The sequence below is a fragment of the Uloborus diversus genome, chromosome 4, assembly GCF_026930045.1.
Source record: "Uloborus diversus isolate 005 chromosome 4, Udiv.v.3.1, whole genome shotgun sequence".
Lineage (NCBI taxonomy): Eukaryota > Metazoa > Arthropoda > Arachnida > Araneae > Uloboridae > Uloborus > Uloborus diversus.
In genome coordinates, this window is record NC_072734.1 from 155117836 (window position 1) to 155137810 (window position 19975).

Sequence of the window (19975 nt, forward strand, 5' to 3'; positions counted from 1 at the left end):
AACCTAATGAGATTGATATGATTTGGCTGGAGTTGATGAGCAATAAGGGCAATAAATTACGTTTAGGGAACATTTATAGGCCACCCAACTTAAGCCAGGGTCAAGATGAACAGATGTTTAGTATATTATTAGTGACATTTCAAGCAAGGGGTCAGTCATTATAATAAGAGATTTTAATTTTCCAGGAATTGATTGGAATAATTTTTACCATAGTAATAGCAGAGAAGAGGAATTTTTGAAAGTAATTGGTGACTGTTTTTTAGATCAAATTGTAACTCAGGGTACTCGACAGGACATGATTTTGGATCTAGTTTTCTGTGATATGGAAGGTTCTGTTCAGGGGTTATGTGTAGGGGAACACATTGGAGACTGACCACAACAGTATTAGGTTTGGGATTAAATTTGATACGCACAAAGTAGAGAATTTTAGGTTTGTGCCCATTTTCAGAAATACTGATTTTGTGGCACTTAGGCAGAGTTTGAAAGCAGTTTTTTCTTCTGGATTGGACAATAGCGATGTGAATCTTCAGTGGGCAGAGTTTAAGGAAAAGCTAGCAAAAATGGTTGGGGATCATGTTTCTTTTAGGAGAAAGGGTGTCAACACTAAAATTTGGCCAATGTGGTTCTCCAGGGAAACTAAAGACGCTCTAAATTACAAGCAAGCTGCTTTTCATAGGTTTAGAGAAACTGGTCACAGTGCAGATAAGCTCCAATATTGTAAGGCAAGGCGTAAATTTAAGTTTTTGGTACGGATTCAGAAAAGAGAGTTGGAGCAAAGACTGGCAGATAACATAAACAGGAATCCCAAGAAGTTTTTTGCATACGCTAATTCGGGGAAAGTTCGAAATAGTCATATTGGGCCACTGGTTGATGAGCATGGAATTTTAATTCAGGACGATAGTGATATTGCTAATGTTCTTAATAACTTTTTTCGGGTGTTTTTAACGATAACTGTATCTCAGCAGTTGACACCAACAGGACACAAGCTATAGTACAGCTTGAGGACTTGTATTTTCCAGGGATGACGTTTTACTTCATTTGAAAAAAATTAAAGAGACTAAGGCTCCGGGACCTGATAATATTTATCCAAAAATTTTAGTTGAATGTGCAGAGGAATTAGCAGATGTAATCGTAAATATTTTCAATGCTTCTTATCGGGGACAGTGCCAGAGGACTGGAAGCTGGCTAACATTACACCGCTCTTCAAGAAAGGCTCTAACGGGAGTGCGGAAAATTATAGACCTGTGAGTCTAACTTCGGTGGTTTGCAAAATTTTTGAAACATTGATAAAAATTAAGATAGTAAATTTTCTAGAGACTAATAATCTATTAACTAGTTTTCAGTACGGTTTCAGAAAAGGTAAATCTTGTGCAACTAATTTATTACATTTCTATGACAAAGTTACCATGGCTTTGGACAATAAGAAGCCTGTAGATGTTGTTTACATTGATTTTCAAAAAGCTTTCGATAAGGTACCGCATGTTGCTCTACTTAGCAAATTAGCTGATATAGGAATAGGAGGGAAAACTTTCATTTGGGTAAAAAACTGGCTGACCGGAAGGAAACAAAGGGTAGTTGTAAGGGGAAATTATTCTAATTGGAGTGAGGTTTTAAGCGGGGTTCCTCAAGGATCAGTGTTAGGGCCTGTTTTGTTCATTGTTTTTATGAACGATATTCACAAAAATATTTCTGGGAACATGAATTGTTTTGCTGATGATGTCAAAGTTATGGGGACTGTAGATAATGAAGAACAAGCAAAACAGCTGCAAGAGGATCTAGATCATATTACGGAGTGGACTGATAAATGGGGTATGGCTGTTAATGTTGGGAAGTGTCAAGTGCTACATTTAGGGCATGGAAATAAGTGTACAAGTTATTATTTGCAAGGTTCAGTCATTAGTCAAGCAGACAAAGTTACTGATCTGGATGTCTTAATAAGTCAGGATTTAAAGTTTAGGCAACAGTGCAGCATTGCTAGTAACAAGGCCAATAAGATGCTTGGGTTTATCAATAGATCTATTTCAAACAAATCTAAAGAAGTTCTTCTGCCATTATACAGAAGTTTGGTAAGACCTCATTTGGAGTATGCTGTTCAGTTTTGGTCTCCTTATCTTAAGAAAGACATTAATGTATTGGAAAGGGTTCAAAGGCGAGCTACAAGGCTAATAAATGGACTTTCTCACTTAGACTATGATTCCAGGCTTAGAAGGCTAAAAATGTACAGTCTTGAGCAAAGAAGAGACCGAGGGGACATGATTCAGTTGTTTAAATTTATTAAAATAAAAGATGTTACGGGGCTGAAGTTTAGCACTGAAAACAGGACAAGGGGTCATTGTTTTAAGCTATTTAAATCTCAGACTAACATGGATGTTATGAAAAATTATTATTTTAGCAAGGTAGTGGATCCTTGGAACAGTTTACTGGAAGATGTGGTAATGAGCAAGGGAGTAGATAGTTTTAAGAGGGCCATTGATCTTCACTGGGGATTGTAAATTGACTAGGACCAGTCTAGCTGGGCCCAGAGCCTGTTGCTGGTCATCACTTTTGTATTTGTATTTATTTGTATTTGTATTCATATGTTCATTACATATTTCTTTCTTCATAAATATGTGTGAGAAAATGTCTAAAGCTGTAAGTACAGTTGAACTCTTTCAATACAAAATGCCAAAATTAATTAATTTTTTCGTATTAGCTTTATTTCTTAACAACCATGAATATTTAAAATGGGGAAGATAAAATGCATGTGTATGTTTCAAAATTATGTGTTAGTTATATATTATAGTACATTGCAACTCATTTATGATGTGTTTCTTTTCATGATGTCTGAAAAATCACAAATCTATCGATACCTGGTTCGATCATCAATTCTCTGGCATTTGGAAGAAGTTAGAATGACATAGATACAGTCAAACCTCCCCCAACGGAGACTCCCAGATAGCGGACACTCCCCGTTAGCGGACAGTTTCTGAATCCCCCAGACCCTCGAGATAGGCGTATAATGTATTTCACTCCTCGTTAGCGTACACTCCCATTAGCAGACAGTAAATCAGCCCAGTTTTGTTTTATTTTTCTGTGTGATAAGCTTTTGCTCAGCACTGCTTTTGGGGCTAGCATGTTTTCTACTCCTTTACGATGCTGTGGGGCTAACCAGTACCAGTAAAAGGATTAACACCGATATTTCTCCGAAAACAGGAGCCTTTCAAATCGAACTTTTAAGTCGAACCTTATGAAAGTTTGTTCTTATTTCATACACGAAATTCCAGCAAAAAACAAAAGAAAATTTTTTTTATCCTTTTACACAGTATCTTGCTTTATCAGTTTGCATGGGAGAGGAATTCATTTTTTTTTTTAATTTACTCTCGTGCAACTTAATGGTATCCCCCTCCCCCCTGCCATCACTAGATTTTGGGAGACGAGCGTCAGCACCATATCCTTTCCCTGCAGACGCTAACAAGGAATCGGCACAGTATTGCCAGATTAAGTGAAAAGTTGCCAATTGGGCTACATTTTGCTACAATCTAAAACAAAAAAGGTGCTGAAAATCAACGACATTTATTCCATTGTTTGACTGGATTTGTTCAGCTAAAGGAAACAATTTACAACTGCCTTCTTATTTTATTTTCCCAAGAGATTCAGCGGATTATTTGCTGATATTGTGTTAGTACACTTATATAAGCACTACTCATTACTTTAATTTAGAATTATACACTGTATGTGTAGGTTCAAAATACAAAATTAAAATGTCATTCTAAATTCAAACTCCCCAATAGCGGACACTCCCCGTTAACAGACAAAAAATTTGGTTCTGATGGTGTCTGCTATAGGGTGGTTTGTCTGTACATAGATTCATACACTTGCTTTATTATACTAAATGCTGGCCTTCATTGCTGGCCATATATGCTGGCCTTCATTGACTTTTAAATGATTACCAGAAAAAACAACATTTAATTCATGAGAAACATAGCATTGTCAATATAGATACTACAGAGTTCCTACCAGGAGTAATTTTCCTTTTTGTGCTGTAAAAATTTAACTATCGAAAGTATCCTTAGTCAGCATTGATCCCTTGAAGTTAGAAGGGAATTAAGCTAAATTTCTTCCCAGCTGTGAAAAACAAGAATTATTGTTTTAAGCATTTCAAATCCCAAGCTAGTCTTTGTGTGTAGAAAAATGTCTAAAAAGCTTTTCATTTAAGTAATATATTAATTTTAACTTGCGTTCATGGGTACACGAACCCATTTTTTTGAGTTATTAAAAACATCCAATATTTAACAGATTTAAAAGAAAGTAGTGTGGTGTCCACATCAGAGTTTTTAAAACTAATATTGTATAGTTAGCAGGATTGGGGCTTTGACGTCACATGTCAAAAGCAGGGGCAGACTGCGTCCCTCGAAAAAAAAAAAAAACACACACACACAAGTGCCCAAAAAAAAGCAATGGTTCTCAGGTTTACGAGTTTAATGATAAGAAAAAAGTGAAATTGCACGGGTTTGTGACAGGGTTGGCAAGGTTTTGGACAGTATGATAAAAACCCTGGTTTTTACCGTCCTGTCCAAAACTGTCCGAAAGTGTCCAAAACTATATTTTTTTAGAGAAATTGTATTTTGTGAGTAAACATCAAAAACAGAATAAAATGCATCAAAGTAAAGTTTTATATTAAACATTTATTCAATGTGAACATACAACTTATTTATGCCGCTGATTTTCATCTAGTTACAGAAGTTGAATTCTTTATTTAAATTTGTGTGCATGAGTTTATTTTAATTATTTATTTATTATTATTACTATTTTTTTTTCATAATGATAACCAAATTTACTTATGCTTGTGCATGCGTGCAAATGAAAGCAGAGTTGGCAAGGTTTTTACCATCCGGTTCAAAACCCTTGTGTCCAAAGGTGTCCAAAACTGTGTTTTGAAAAACCATATTGTGTGAGAAAATATCAAAAACAGAACAAAATGTGTCAAAATTATGTTTTTTTTTTTTTTTGGACTATTTAATATATTTATTTAATGTGAATATTCAAGTATATATATATATATATATATATACAGCAGATTTTAATCTAGTTACGTAGAAATTAAATTCTTCATTAAATATTTCAATTTGTATGCATGAGTTTCTCTTTTTTGTTTCCATAAACCAAATTTTTCGACATTTATGCATGTGTCGAAAGAAAGTGTTTAAAATATAGTGCAATAATTGACTTAAATGCAATAAATGACGAATTTTTGTAGTTACAAAATGTATTGTATTAAAAATATGAACTAAAAAAGAATAGCATAAGTTTTAAAATATAAGTTGTGTTTAATCATTAATTTCTTCTTCTTTAAACTATGATTTAAAAAATAATTTTCATTAAAACATCACGCAAAATTTATTTGCAAAAACCATTAAAAAATTAAGCTTTTTAAAAAATCTTGTACATTTAATAACATTCCTTTGAGTTATAAATGGAACTGAAATTAGTTGTCTTGGTAGTAATGTGAATTTCTTTTCATGGCTCTACCAACTGTTACAAAAGGAAGTTTTTATGTGATAGAGTTATTGGCATTTTATTTTAAGTAAAATATTTTTTAAATGAACATTTTGGAGAAAGTATTATCAAATACTCATTAATTAAGCCTCATTAATATTTATATTTATGCATATATTGTATTAAATACAAATGGATTAGATTACACCCTTTTTAGCTTTAGCATAGTTTTGGACAGTTTCGGACAGTTTTGGACGGTAAAAACCACCTGTCCTGTCCTAAACCAGTTTTGGACAGTCCAAAACTCAACCCTGGTTTGTGAACAAAAAGAAAAAAGAAATAGAAGGCACAAAAAAAAGAAGGCGCACAGGCAGGAGGGCGCTCACTTCGCCAGAAGTGCCCTCCTCCCAACAGAGTATGTCTCACTTCTGGGGTGCTATGAATTCAAAGTTAATTACAATACACTATTAATTGTAATTGCATTCCGCAAACTTTTATGAATTGCTTTGAACTTTTTAAACGTAAGGAAAAAAACGAAGGCAACAGGTTCAAGGACACAAGGAGTGGAGGCCGCTCACTTTCGCTCAGGATCTCCTCTCTTCATCCGTGACTTACCTATCACATCCCGAGCAAGAGCGCCCATATAGTGGGGCAAGTGGGGGTATGAGCCCGCGCACTCCCCCCTTTAGAAACTAGAATTTCTTGTTTTTAGTACTTTTTTCTTTGCAAAAGTTTAAAAACATTTCGCCTCCAGCCATTACTGAATAAATTATTAAAAATATCAAATTTTAATGACTCTAATCTGTCCTGAAATTGGTTTCCATGGGGAAAATATCCTGCTAAACCATGATCCCCTCCCCCTTGCAATTTTGTACACTCAATAACAAAAAAAAAATCGTGCACCAAGAAGCAATCATCCGATTGCTTTGAGATTTTGTATGCATGAGTGTTTTGACCAGATCTACAAATAATTGAAATTTGGTGTCTAATGAATGAATAGTTTGATCTCCAGCGCATCGAAACTGCGCATCCAGTAGATGTATATAAAGAGCAGTTCTCCAACAATTGTTAAAACTTTCGGTTTGATTGCGACTCAGATTACCTTTCAACAACTTAAAAATGCCTCCCCGCATGGTGCGTGCTCCTTACAAGCAACTGTCAGAGTTAAAAGAGGTTTTATCATTGGATCGAAAGAGGCCGGTTGGTCAATTCGGAGAATTGCTCATCATTTGAGTTGAAGCCACGCGGCGATTGGAAGATGCTAGCAAGGATGGGTGGAAAATGGCAGAGTTCTGCATCAGAATGGTAGCGGTTAACCTAGGGTCACAATAGATCATGATGACAGAGTGATTGTCCGATCTGCTGTCACAGCACTTTCTTCATCTCTATGAACCGTCAGACATTCAACCCAAACACCAGTGTCCATCATAACCATTTACAGATGGTTGGGAACATGAAATCTACGCTCACACCAACCGTTACGCTACTTGCCACAGACGCCTGCACACTGCCGAGCCAGATTACAGTGGTGCATAGCTCGATCAGGTTCGAAGGGTGCCGACTGGGGACGTATAGTCTTTAGCCACAAATCCCACTTCCAACTGTGTCATGATGATCATCGAAAAGGTGTTTGGAGACCCCCAGGGCAGAAGGGAGATCCTGGTTTCACTTTTGCACTCCACACTGGCCCTCAACAAGGTATTATGGTCTGGGGTGCATTTCCTTTGATAACTGGACCCCATTGGTCGCAATTAGAAGTACACTTACTCCACAGTGGTACGTCGACGACATCCTAAGACCTGTTTTACTGCCGTTCTTTTTGCAGTACCCTCGGCTGTTTTCCAGCAGGACAATGCCAGATAACATACGGCACATGTTGCTATAAACTCTCTGCAAGCTTGTCAAACTCTTCTGTGGCCTGCCAGATCTCTCTCCCATTGAGCATGTCCAGGATATGTTGGGATGGCGATTGCATCTAGCAAGGAATGTTGATAACCTCCTCCGACAATCGGAGCAAATATAGTTGGAAATACCACAGGACACCCTCCGGGAGCTTTATCAGTGTTTGCCACGCCATGCTTCAGCTTGTATCCAGTCTAGAGGCGGGTCAATACCTTATTGAACTTGTTACTGTAACTCTGACATAAATTATTCAATTGTTCTGAGAATTTAATCATTTACTATTCTGTGCATTGTCCTCCTATCCACCAGTTTTTGTCTCAATCGGATCAATCCTTCTTGGTGCGTTGATTTTTTGTTATAGAGTGTATATAGGTGCCCATGATCCCGAGTGGCTATGAATTCAAAGTCAATAATAATTAAGTATTAACTGTGGACTCCTTCAGCAAACTTTCTATTGCTTTACACGCTTTGAACATAAGAGACAAAAAACAAGGGCCACAGGTCCGAGGGCGGGAAGATGTACAGTCCAGAGGGCTTTCACTTTGGTTCAGGGTCTAATCCCCCCCCCCCCCCCCCCCCCGCCTTACCTATAACACCGCGAGTGCTATGATTTCAATATATTATTCAATTATAATTAAATATTAACTGAGAACAACAGCAGACTTTTATGGATTGCTTCAAACGTAAAGACGAAAAACGAAGGCACACAAGCGCAAGCAGGAGGGTGAAAGAACACATGGGCCGGAATGCGCTCACTCTGCCTTAGGATACCCCCCCCCCCCCCGACTTACAAAAAAAAAGGAAGCTGCACTAGCAGAAAAAAAGCATACAGGTTCAAGGTCGCATAGGCGGGAAGGCTCTGACTTTGGCTCAGGATCTCCTTCCCTCATCCCTGAATTACCTATCACATCCGAGGTGCTATGAATTCAAAGTTAATTATCATAAAATACTAACTGTGGACTCCTTCAGTAAATTTTTATGGATTGCTTTACACGCTTTGAAGGTAAGAGATAAAAAACAAAGGCGGGAGGATGCACAGTCCAGAGGGTGCTCACTTTTGCTCAGGATTTAAAATCTCCATTCCCCCCCCCCCCCCCCCCGCCTTACCTATAACATCCCAAGTGCATGATTTCAATATATTATTCAATTGCAATAAAGTATTAACTGAGAACAGCAGTAGACTTTTGTGGATCACTTCACGCGCTTCAAACGTTAAAAATAACGAAGGTGCACTAGCATAAACAGGAGGGAGCATGAACAAGTGGGCCAGAAGGCGCTCACCCTGTTTCAGCACCCTTCCCCCCCCTGTCCCTTTGACTTACCAAAAAAAGGGCAAAAAAAAAGGTGTTCAGACTTTAGGGTGCATAGGCAGAAGGACGCATTGGCTGGCAGGCCACTCCGCCCCTAGTCAAACACTCAAATATTGACATTATTGTCAAATACAGTCATTATTTACTTTTTACAAACACAAAAGATTTCCAAATGCTGCAAAACTGTTTAACTAGAATTTCCACTCCATATCAATCTAGCTAGAAATTAACTAGAAATTTAACTAGTAATTTAATTAAAAGAAATTTTAAAAGTTTCCTTTAAATTCATTTACTATGCTTTAAAAATAATTATAGATATTAAAACTGTTAAATCAAGTTTTTAAAACAGTTCTGTTTAAATTTTATAATTAACTAAACTAATTAGTTGCATATATTTTATCACTCTAAAAATTCCTTCTATGTCAGGTTTTATGTGTTTTTTCTTTTGAGTAAAAGGAAAACCAAGTTGAGCAGGACTCGATGATTAATTAGAAATTAACAAAATATTTTTTATGATACTATTTTTATTTTCTTTTGTAATTCGTTTTTTCTGTAAACTATTAAAAATATTCTCTGTTCATAAACAAGCTAATATTTGCTTGAAACGATCAAATTCATTTAAGTTTGTAATAGTTTTCAAAGCCTAATTCAGGATGTCTCAGCAAATGTATGGTTGAAAGACGCATGTGTTTCAGCATCAGTTGAGAGGATTTTCTCCAATTTTGGATTGATCCTTTCCAAACTTCAGAATACACTGGTATGCAAAAAGCTTCGAAACTAGTACTTTGTTATGGCACGCCTTTGCTCTAGATAATAGGACCGAATATAACAGGTAGATGATAACTAAGATTTATATCGATATATTAAGATGTTTTTCAATTATTTTATTTATTTATTTTACAAATAAACTGCTATGTATAATATCTTTTATTCTATAATAATAGCCCATTTATGTAACAAACTTTATTTATTTTATTTGTTGAATCAAAATAATGTTGGATATTTTTTATAATGCATCCTTTTAAAAATCTTAAACAGACAAAAAACTTGTGCATGAAATCAAAATTCATAGAACAAAGAATCTCTTGTTAAGGTAATTTTTTAGCTAATATTGTAGTTTTAGACAGGTTTTCAACAATTGTGTCAAAAACCATGTCGAAGAGGGGGTTTTGACTCATGACGGTAAAAAATGCAGCTAAAAACGGATAAAACCACCAACTGTCAAAAACTTGCCAACCCTGTTAACTAGTATATAGTAGTTCAGTTATGAAGTGCTTAGAAATGTTTGTTGTGTTCTAACAGTAACAAACAAAGGGGTAAATCAGGAAGTTCCCATCTTAAGTGCCTGGGAGCTTCCAGCTGGATTTCTAGGGTTTTTAAGTTCTGGGAGCTTTAAATCTCGAGCAGAGCATGAAGGACATTTTTCGGTATAATATATGATTTTATTTATTTAATTATTTATTTATTTTGTTTTCTATTTTGCATTAAAAGCTTTTGAACTGATTTTTATAATTTAGTGTGATTGGGCTCTACTGAAAAATTATTTGTGCTCTTCATTTAGTTTCTATTTAGTGATGTATTTAAAAAGACCTTTTTAATATTATTTCGGCTAACTTTACTGAAAAAAAATCAATGCAAGAAACACATTACAATCGGATCTCGATAACTCAAAGCTAAAAACTCAAATATTCCTTTATCTTGAAGTTGTTGTTGGGTCCCAAACTCTTGAGACTGTTGTATAAACTTCCCATAACTCGAACATTTTTTCCGGTCCCTTGAGACTTCGAGTTATTGAGAGTTGACTGTACTTAGTTTGTACAAATAGGCTGCGTTTTGCTGTTACTAATTTCCAGGTCGCGTCTTTTAACAGAGTTCGTACACTCCTCCAATGCTCCTTCATTCAGGAAATTTTCCTGAAGGGCCCTTCAAACTCCTTCATTTTGGTTTTTTTTATTCCTTCAAATCTCCTTCTTTTTTAGTTCAAGACTACATAATTTTTCTCTATGAGAGTGACTTAAAATACTTCAATCGACAACTTAACATCGTCACTAGAGCAAAGGTATATTTACGATTTTGATGTAGTAATTTCATATATTTATTTTTTTTTCATAAAAATGTGATTTACAAATTGAGCATAGGAGTCATAAAAGTTGAAGGTGAAAATATTATTAGATGACTAAGACATTTCATAAGTGAAGTAAAACATGCTTAAATGGTGCTTAGCTATTTTTCAACTTTTATAACTATTGCTTTTCCCTCCACCACACTCTCAGCAGCAAAAGTCAGTTTGTCTAATTATTATTTAAATATTGAAAAATACATAAGTAGATGTACTATATTAAGCAATTGTGTTAAAGAAAAGAATTGTTTAGTAAATCGCAGTTCTGACAATGTAAAAAGGGTCATCCATGTTTGATGTCATAACTTGAGGGAGAGCCAGGTTCATGAAATTGTGACAAGGGTAAGAGAAAGAGTGATAAAAAGTGACATCACACAGTTGTTACAACACTATGTTATGACATGTGACGAGGAGTAGTAAGGTGTGACATTTTGTGACAAAGGAGAAGGGGGTCAAATACGATGAATAAAAGTGCAACACCATTTAAGGACAGCCCATTAGTACTCCTTCAAAATCTCATTTTACTCCTTCAAAACTCCTCCAAAAATCCTTCATTTTATTTATGAAATTGAGTACGATCCCTGTTTAAATGAGACACCAATGCATGTGTAAAAAAATGAATGGCTGATTAAATATAGTGGAAATTGATAAGAACTTACCTAGAGGACGTATGGGAGGTGTTCACTGATAACTTTGTAGCAGGCAATGTGCAAGTCATTTAACTCTGTCACTCCCTAATTCAAAGAACTCCTGAGCACCCTTAACACAACTATCCAGGTTATCCAGCAGAAAACCAACATCCATCCTTTCAAAAATGTGTGTTCCGCTTTGCACTCACACTTACCCATATGCTTCAATCGGGGTTTGATTTCGGCATGTGTCTCCAGTGCACCCATTTATATACATTTTTTTTAATCACATATTAAAGCAACTTTGAGCAATAAGTAGTTATTAAGTGTTACTAATTTACTGCTATTATTTATAAACTTGCTGCATAGTTATTTGCCTTAATTTGTTGAACTCTATTACTCTTATATAATTGCTCAGTGACTTTCATATGTTGCAGTTATTGGAGGGTCCCCAAAATAGTACCAGGCCCTAGGCCCCAATTTAGGTTAATCAAATTTTGGCCTCAAGGCTAAGGAAAGACATTTCCACCACCTCCTTTAGGTAAGTTCTAGCCCGACTATGCTGTATTTACTCGATGCTTTTTTTTATATACACATTTCTGCAGAGCCTTCTTCACTATCCATTTTTAAAAACTTCATTCAAGAAATTTTTATCCGTTGCAAATCTTAAACCTGCGGAGTTTTTTCATATCTCCACAAAATTTGAGCTAGGCTAGTTCTGCAGCTTTACAACTAGAATAATTGAATTTATTCTCACATAGACTCAACCCAGCCGCTCATGCATGAAATTCTGTAAAGTAAGCAACTCTCATATACTAAAGAAATTTACTTTTGTGCCATGTTAAATTGTTGTTTTCTCCTTAAAAAATTTTCTGAACAAGAAACTTAAACATCAACTTTTCACCATGTTTTGTTAGCATTTGATAACTGGATGCTATTACTATTTAACATTCAAAAGATTAACTAAAGCTCTATAATTAGTTTTTTGTTGTGTGTTTAATGATCTGAAAACAAAAGTTAGTTTTTTTTTTTTTTTTTTTTTTAATGTCAAGTTTAAGTAGCAGGCTAGTAGGAAAAGGTTTTGCTACAAGTTTCATGTGTTACAATATGCAGTTAACAGAAGAAAGAAAAAGTTCAAGTAGGATTGTAAATAAATAAATTATAGAACTATAAAGCCAGAGAAAAATGACTTTTTGTTTTCAATTTTTAGCATACTTTTATTACTGTAACAAATGCATACAGTAGACCAAACATACAGTAGACCATTGTTTATCTGAACTAACTAGGAACAAAGGCCATCTGGATAGTCAACAATGCGGGTTCTATGGGTACTAACTATGGGTACTAAACAAAGATAATCTTTAAATAGGTAGACTTACCGTTCATTGTTGATAAAAAAAAAATATGTACTGTAAGAACATACATAGAATTGTTACACAATATGTTTGACATCATTTCTTAACAAAGATTTAGTACACTGTCTTCTGTTTCAAACACGAATGGTTTTTGAATGAAGTGCTGTCAATGAAATGCTTTATCATTCATAGATTAAATAAAAGTGAATATGTAGTATACTAATAGTTTTTTGCTTGCTATCACAACCTAAAACTATCAAAATAAGTGTAAATATTTTTTAAAGGCTAAAATTTGATTTGGATAAACGGGGGTGGGATAAGTGAGGTTCTACTATACTTTGCTAATGTTTGGGCATGTCTAACACTAATTATTTAGACAACAAGTACCCTTACAACAATAAAATGCAGATAACACAAATACAGTCGTCACCGCTTATTTGAATCGCATTTGTCTAAACAGTTTCAATTCCATAAAGCGGCAAATTGAATAAAGCTGGATTTTGCTCTGTTTTTGACAATTTGATTCATTAAAGTGGTTGATTCAATTAAACGACATCCACTGTAATACATAGAATTTTTTTTTTTTTTCAAGTAATTTATATATTTTAAACTTGCCCTACAACTTTGATTTGTGGGGACCTGTGTCCTCATTGAATAGAAATGCAGGGACTCATAGGAGTGCCAAAACTTTAAACATTTACAGACAAAACAGTGGTGGAAAAAATTTATTTAAAATTTAAAGCTATGCATTATTACATAACCATTATATCCATACAAATTTAAATCATTTTTAATTTACTACCATTTGTACATACATACACTTGGTGTACAAATTCACAGTATTAGGACCAGACTGTATTTTTATGTTGCAATTTCTTCTTTCTTTTCCAGGCATGTTGATTATTGGCTTCCTATTTCGAAATCTTCCATTTATCCCTTTTTATCAAGATATTTCAGTACGATGGGCATCAACTTTAAGGTATAAGTTATACTTTTTATATTTGTAACTTTTCTTTAATGTTATATAAATTTATTTTTGTTTTGTATGTATGTGTCAATATTTAAAATTTATAGGTTTTTAAAAAATTTTTAACAATAATTTTATGTTTAAAATAAATGACAAAGAAAAAAAATTTTGGTCATTTGTCCAAAAATCAATAAAAGACATGAATTGATTCTTCCTTACTCTCACTCCAGTCCAATAACTGCCCTTGTATAAAAAATCAAAATTAGTACTAGTAGTACAAAATAACAAAAGTTGACTTTTTTTTTTAACTTGATAGCATTTAAAAATGTTTAGTCAATCAATAAAAAAGATGATTCAATTTGTTTTTACATAGTAAGCCTGATACTACCCAAACTCAGTGCTATTTCACTCTATAAAATAGCTAAACGCAATTAGTGCTGTTAAAAGTTAAATGGGTCCCACTTCCCGGAAAGATTGGTAAGTCTAAGATATGTTTTGCAAATGTACAAATGTTAAGCCCAGTGGCTTAGTGGTAGCACTTGGCGCTACCACGCTGCAGACCCGGGTTCGATTCCAAGATTAGGCATGGTGAGCTCAGCTTTTCATACCTTCAGTGGATTGACAAAATGAGTACCAAGCATGCTTGGAAACTAAACACTGGGAGTTACGCATTCAGCTGACCACTTAAGCTGAATCTGCCTAGCACCCTGGAGACTTCAGTCATGGAAACTGGGATGAGCCCAGTAGGCCTTGGCCCTCATGGCACTGTCATGCCATTGAGTTTAGTTTTAGCTTAATGTAAGAAAGTTTGATTGCATTTCAAAGATATAAACACTTTAAACTTTGTAAAAATTTCGTACATAACATTACTTATGTCAAATGCATGAACTGAACATAAATATCCTTGTTTTGAAATTGTGTGATAGCACTTGTCCACAAATTACTCTCAATCAACTATGACGAATGCATCAAAAGAAACAGCTGGACTGAAATTGATCAACAATAAAATCACTTTCTCTTGTGTAATATGTTAATCCTTAAAGACTCTTCAGAAAGTCTTTTTAGGTATAGCTGATAAAACTGTGCTGTTTCTATTATGTCCAAGTTTAGTCTTAAATTATTTTAAATAGTTGAAGAAATAACTTATTAAACAATGTTGTGTCTCACTTCAATTTGAATTTAGTTTACTTTTGATGTATTTCTTTTAAAGGCATTTGAGAACAACACTAAATAAAGTAATAGTTAAAATCTTAGCATATTGGCTTTTATCTCTTAATAATGTATTAGTTACAACTATAAACTAATCTATTACTGTAAAATGAGATTTTTTTCAATATAAAATGGGTTACTTCAAACTCTCCTGTTTTAATGATATTTTTGTCTTGTAGGCCCCTATTTATGATGAAGCTCCTTTTCTTGTCGATCTAATTTCCTCTCTAGATGATATACCTTCAGGAGTTTCTGCTCCTCTTTTTCTGCTACTCAGTAGAAATCCAAAAAGAAAGCTTCTGAACTCTAGGTTTTAAACAAAGCTGTTACCATTTAAGTGGTAAAAATTCCAAAGACAAAGAAAGGAGGACATCAATAGCAAGGAATAGAACCTGTAAACAAATGGGTTATGCTCTGTCAGACTTGACTGAAGTGAACCTTGTGAAAGTTCTGCTTGAACATTAATTCAAATAGTGATGACTTGATAAAAAGAGAACTATTCTAACAAAATAGTCAGAGATTTATACTAAAGTTTTAATATGTAAGTGCTTAAAATTATGGGAAAATTTGAAGTTAATCAAAGTGTTAAGGAAATAATATGTAAATTGAGGAAAATACACCTTTTTTTTCCCCATACATTATGTATAGCAAACTTGTGCCACTGTACTACACTGAAACTGACTGTAAAAAGACTCAAAACTTTTTTTTTTTATTTGAAAAAAAAAAAATAGAACCGACTTCACACAAAATTTTTCAAAAAAGTGAAAAATAATTTTATTCTTTAAACACCATTGATAATATGTATTTTTAAACATAATTTTTAAAGTTGGCGCAGTGCAAATTCATTCTAAAACTTTAGAGCTGATAAATGTATGTATTCTCTGTATGAATTTATCTTTTGCAAAAATTTTGTATGGATGGTTGGAGAGAAAGTTCATCAGAATTAAAGTTTAATAATAATAGTTTATTTATTTATTAGTTATTTTGTAAATATTTTTTTTTTTTTTTAATTCTTAGAGGATCTGCTCTTGTCATCATTTTGCTGAAAGCTGGTCTAGGACTAGATGCCAAAAAACTAAAGCAATTGAAGATGGTTGTGTTTCAACTATCATTTGCTCCATGCATTGTAGAGACTGTTGCTACAGGTGTTTCTTCACATTATCTTTTAGCTTTGCCTTGGCCTTGGGCAATTATGTTAGGGTAAGGCTCTATAATGCATGTCAAATACTTCTTAAAACAGAATAAATGTTCATTGCTGAATAATTTAGTAGTGAAAGAATAGTTAATCCTAAGATCAGTGGGTACCTTAAGGATCAATTGTTAGAGTCTTTGTAACCAATCAAATCTGAAGAAAGTGAAGTTCAGGTAGTAACGTCCATTGTTAAGTTTTTGCTTTTATTCTCAAAAATTCTGCATACTTTTTTTTTAACTTGAAACTGACTTTTTAGTCGATTGTTAAGTTACAACGCTATGAAGAAAATATACAATAAACATAAAATGCACTTGAAAGGTACTTGATTTAAGGATAGAAAAAATGGATAGCATTTAAATGCATAATTACAAAGGAGGTAGGTGAAGAACTCCTAGCACACTGATACAAAAAGTTAAAAGCAAGTTTTTTACTCAAAAGGAAGAATAATTTTAGATTTTGAATAAATAATTAGAATATTTTTTCGACATTTTTGAGTTGCACTCATATGTAACATTACACCTCTAAAGGCCAGAGGAAAGAACTCCCCCCCCCCCCCTGCCCCTGATCTCTCCGAACACGTTGAAAATTGATTATACCATTGGAACCAAAATAATTTATTATACAATTCCATTAGTCAAGTGATGTAATGTTTTAACTTCTGGAGTGAACCAATTGACATAAAGAATTTGACAAAAAATGTACAAGACAAAAAACATGAAGAATAGCACTGACAGTATATGTTTATGAAAAAAATTGAAGCAGCATTGTAATGTAATACCTATTGTTTCTCATGCTCTACTCTGCATTTTTTATTAGTTGACAGTTTTCTTCATTTTACAGTTTGCCTGTTTTTAGTTCTGTCAGACGTCATTTTAAATACCATCAAAAGACGTTCTTTTTTAATTTAAGCATTTTATATGTTCAGATAAATTTCTGAAATGAATGATGTCTGACAATGTACTATTATGCATAACCTTTTCTTGTTAAATTCAAAGGAATTTTATATAACATGGAATTAGATTGATCAATTAGCCTTATGCTGCTTAAAAACTTATCAAACTGGCTTAAAAGTGAAAATAAAGAATAACAATGTATAACTGCATAAAAATTGTGCAATTTTTATACAATTATACATTTTTATTTCTTGTTTTTACTTTTCAAGCACAAAGGTATTTATTAAGGTTTTTTTTCCTTAAAAGTAATTTAACATTTTTACCCAGCTATGCACTGTTAATTCTTATTCATAAGTTAGTAAATTATATAAATGATTTTTTTTTTTTTTTTTTTTTTGGCGTAAAGAGTATAGTATAAGTGTGTTTTAGACAAGATTGGTATAAAAAACGGTTTTAACCAGGTTTGTTTTTGTTTTTTTTTAACTGGGTTTATTTGCTTTAAACACTATTTGTAAGAAAAAAAAATATTTTAGGAAAGTCATGAGGATTTCTAAATTAGTTATTAAGGAATGTTTAATATTCATATTTGTATATAATCTCTTTGTAATTAATTAAATAGTTAAGAGTAAAATCTTGTAATTTCATTTCCTTATGATTAGAGATTTCTATAGAAGAATATTGTTTGAAAATCTTTAACTATTATAAAAAATACAATACTTAAATGGATCTTGGTATAAAAAATCAAAGAAATAATTTACTGTGATAGTTTAGACATTATTAATTACAAATAACCAAGAATAAATTCTGGTAAATTAATTTTCTCATAATCATAGCTATCTACTATAAATAAAAAAATAAAAGTAAAAATAAAATCATGCATTCTTAAACATGGGAAGTATTTTGCAGTATCTACAAATGAATCATAAGTCTGATGTACATTACACAACTTTAAAAGTCAAAAAATCAATTCATATTTTGTTTAAAGATTTTAAAAAAAGTTTCAAATCATGTAATTTATTTACCTAATGTATTAGTGACAACAATTATAGAAACAGGACAAGTAGGTTTTAAGAAAATCATTATATTTTCCATTGTAGACATTATTTCTCCTGGTTTAAAGCAATTAGGAATACAATTTTTTATCAAAGAAAAAAAATCATTTTAATTAAAAGCCTCAGTACAAACTTAAATGAAAATACTCTTTTAACATATTTTAATAATGAAAACTGTCATAAAAATTAATGTTGATTGATTCTTCCACCATTCATGCACGAGATTTCTTTTATTATATTGGGATTGAAACAGTTCTTTGAAAGGTGAAAATTTTATATTAAGTTTTTTTTATAAGAGCACCGAGTTACATAGATATTTTCTGGTATCATAATTTTATGTATTTTCTTTTTTTGCTCTGATTGCATCATCTTTTGAGGATGCAAAAAGTGTGTTGGTATAAGCACAATTTTATGCATACTCTACTTGCATTATCTTAAAAAAATATATGTTTCTAAATTTATTAAATCTAATTTATTTATAAAGGTTTACCAGTTATTTTGCATTAATTAGATTGTACTCTTTGCAATAATTTGTAAAATGTATAAAAACATTTGGGGGAAAACAAGGAAAGTTTTCAAAAAAAAAACATTTTTGAAAAAAATCACTTGGTTTAAACCAACCTGGTTTAAACAAAACAACCCTGGTGTTACCTGAAATACACCGCCAGTTCAGTCATTTCCAGCCGAGGACTGCAGTTTTGTGCTTATTAGCACTCATCAGCCCGGCATAGGAAAGTGACTGAGCTGGGGATGGTAAACCTCTTAAGGGAGCCAAGAGTGCCAAACAAACTGGTAGCTAATAAAGAGTTAGCACTGACCAGACGAGTGACCGAAGCAATGGTTCGGTTCAACTCCAATTTTGAAGGCGAGGCAGGTATATTCAGTAAGTTACCTCCCCATAGCCAGGGCTAAGGCAGAAATACATGAAATACACCGCCAGTTCAGTCATTTCCAGCCGAGGACTGCAGTTTCATGCTTATTAGCACTCATCATCCCGGCATAGGAAAGTGACTGAGCTGGAGATGGTAAACCTCTTAAGGGAGCCAAGAGTGCAAAACAAACTGGTAGCTAATAAAGAGTTAGCACTGACCAGACGAGTGACCGAAGCAATGGTTCGGTTCAACTCCAATTTTGAAGGCGAGGCAGGTATATTCAGTAAGTTACCGCCCCATAGCCAGGGCTAAGGCAGAAATACATGAAATACACCGCCAGTTCAGTCATTTCCAGCCGAGGACTGCAGTTTTGTGCTTATTAGCACTCATCATCCCGGCATAGGAAAGTGACTGAGCTGGAGATGGTAAACCTCTTAAGGGAGCCAAGAGTGCCAAACAAACTGGTAGCTAATAAAGAGTTAGCACTGACCAGACGAGTGACCGAAGCAATGGTTCGGTTCAACTCCAATTTTGAAGGCAAGGCAGGTATATTCAGTAAGTTACCGCCCCATAGCCAGGGCTAAGGCAGAAATACATGAAATACACCGCCAGTTCAGTCATTTCCAGCCGAGGACTGCAGTTTCATGCTTATTAGCACTCATCATCACGGCATAGGAAAGTGACTGAGCTGGAGATGGTAAACCTCTTAAGGGAGCCAAGAGTGCCAAACAAACTGGTAGCTAATAAAGAGTTAGCACTGACCAGACGAGTGACCGAAGCAATGGTTCGGTTCAATTCCAATTTTGAAGGCAAGGCAGGTATATTCAGTAAGTTACCGCCCCATAGCCAGGGCTAAGGCAGAAATACGTGAAATACACCGCCAGTTCAGTCATTTCCAGCCGAGGACTGCAGTTTTGTGCTTATTAGCACTCATCATCCCGGCATAGGAAAGTGACTGAGCTGGAGATGGTAAACCTCTTAAGGGAGCCAAGAGTGCAAA

General features: G+C 34.0%; 1 protein-coding gene across 1 annotated transcript in view; it reads left to right on the forward strand.

The window, feature by feature from the left end:
- LOC129220934 (sodium/hydrogen exchanger 9B2-like) overlaps positions 1 to 19975 on the forward strand; it is a gene marked incomplete at its 5' end in the record, with an annotated part of 37611 nt that overhangs the window by 518 nt on the left and 17118 nt on the right. Inside the window, 2 exons of the mRNA XM_054855369.1 lie at positions 13682 to 13769; positions 15984 to 16166. Coding sequence (XP_054711344.1) covers positions 13682 to 13769; positions 15984 to 16166 — 271 coding nt within the window. The remainder of the gene's footprint in view (positions 1 to 13681; positions 13770 to 15983; positions 16167 to 19975) is intronic.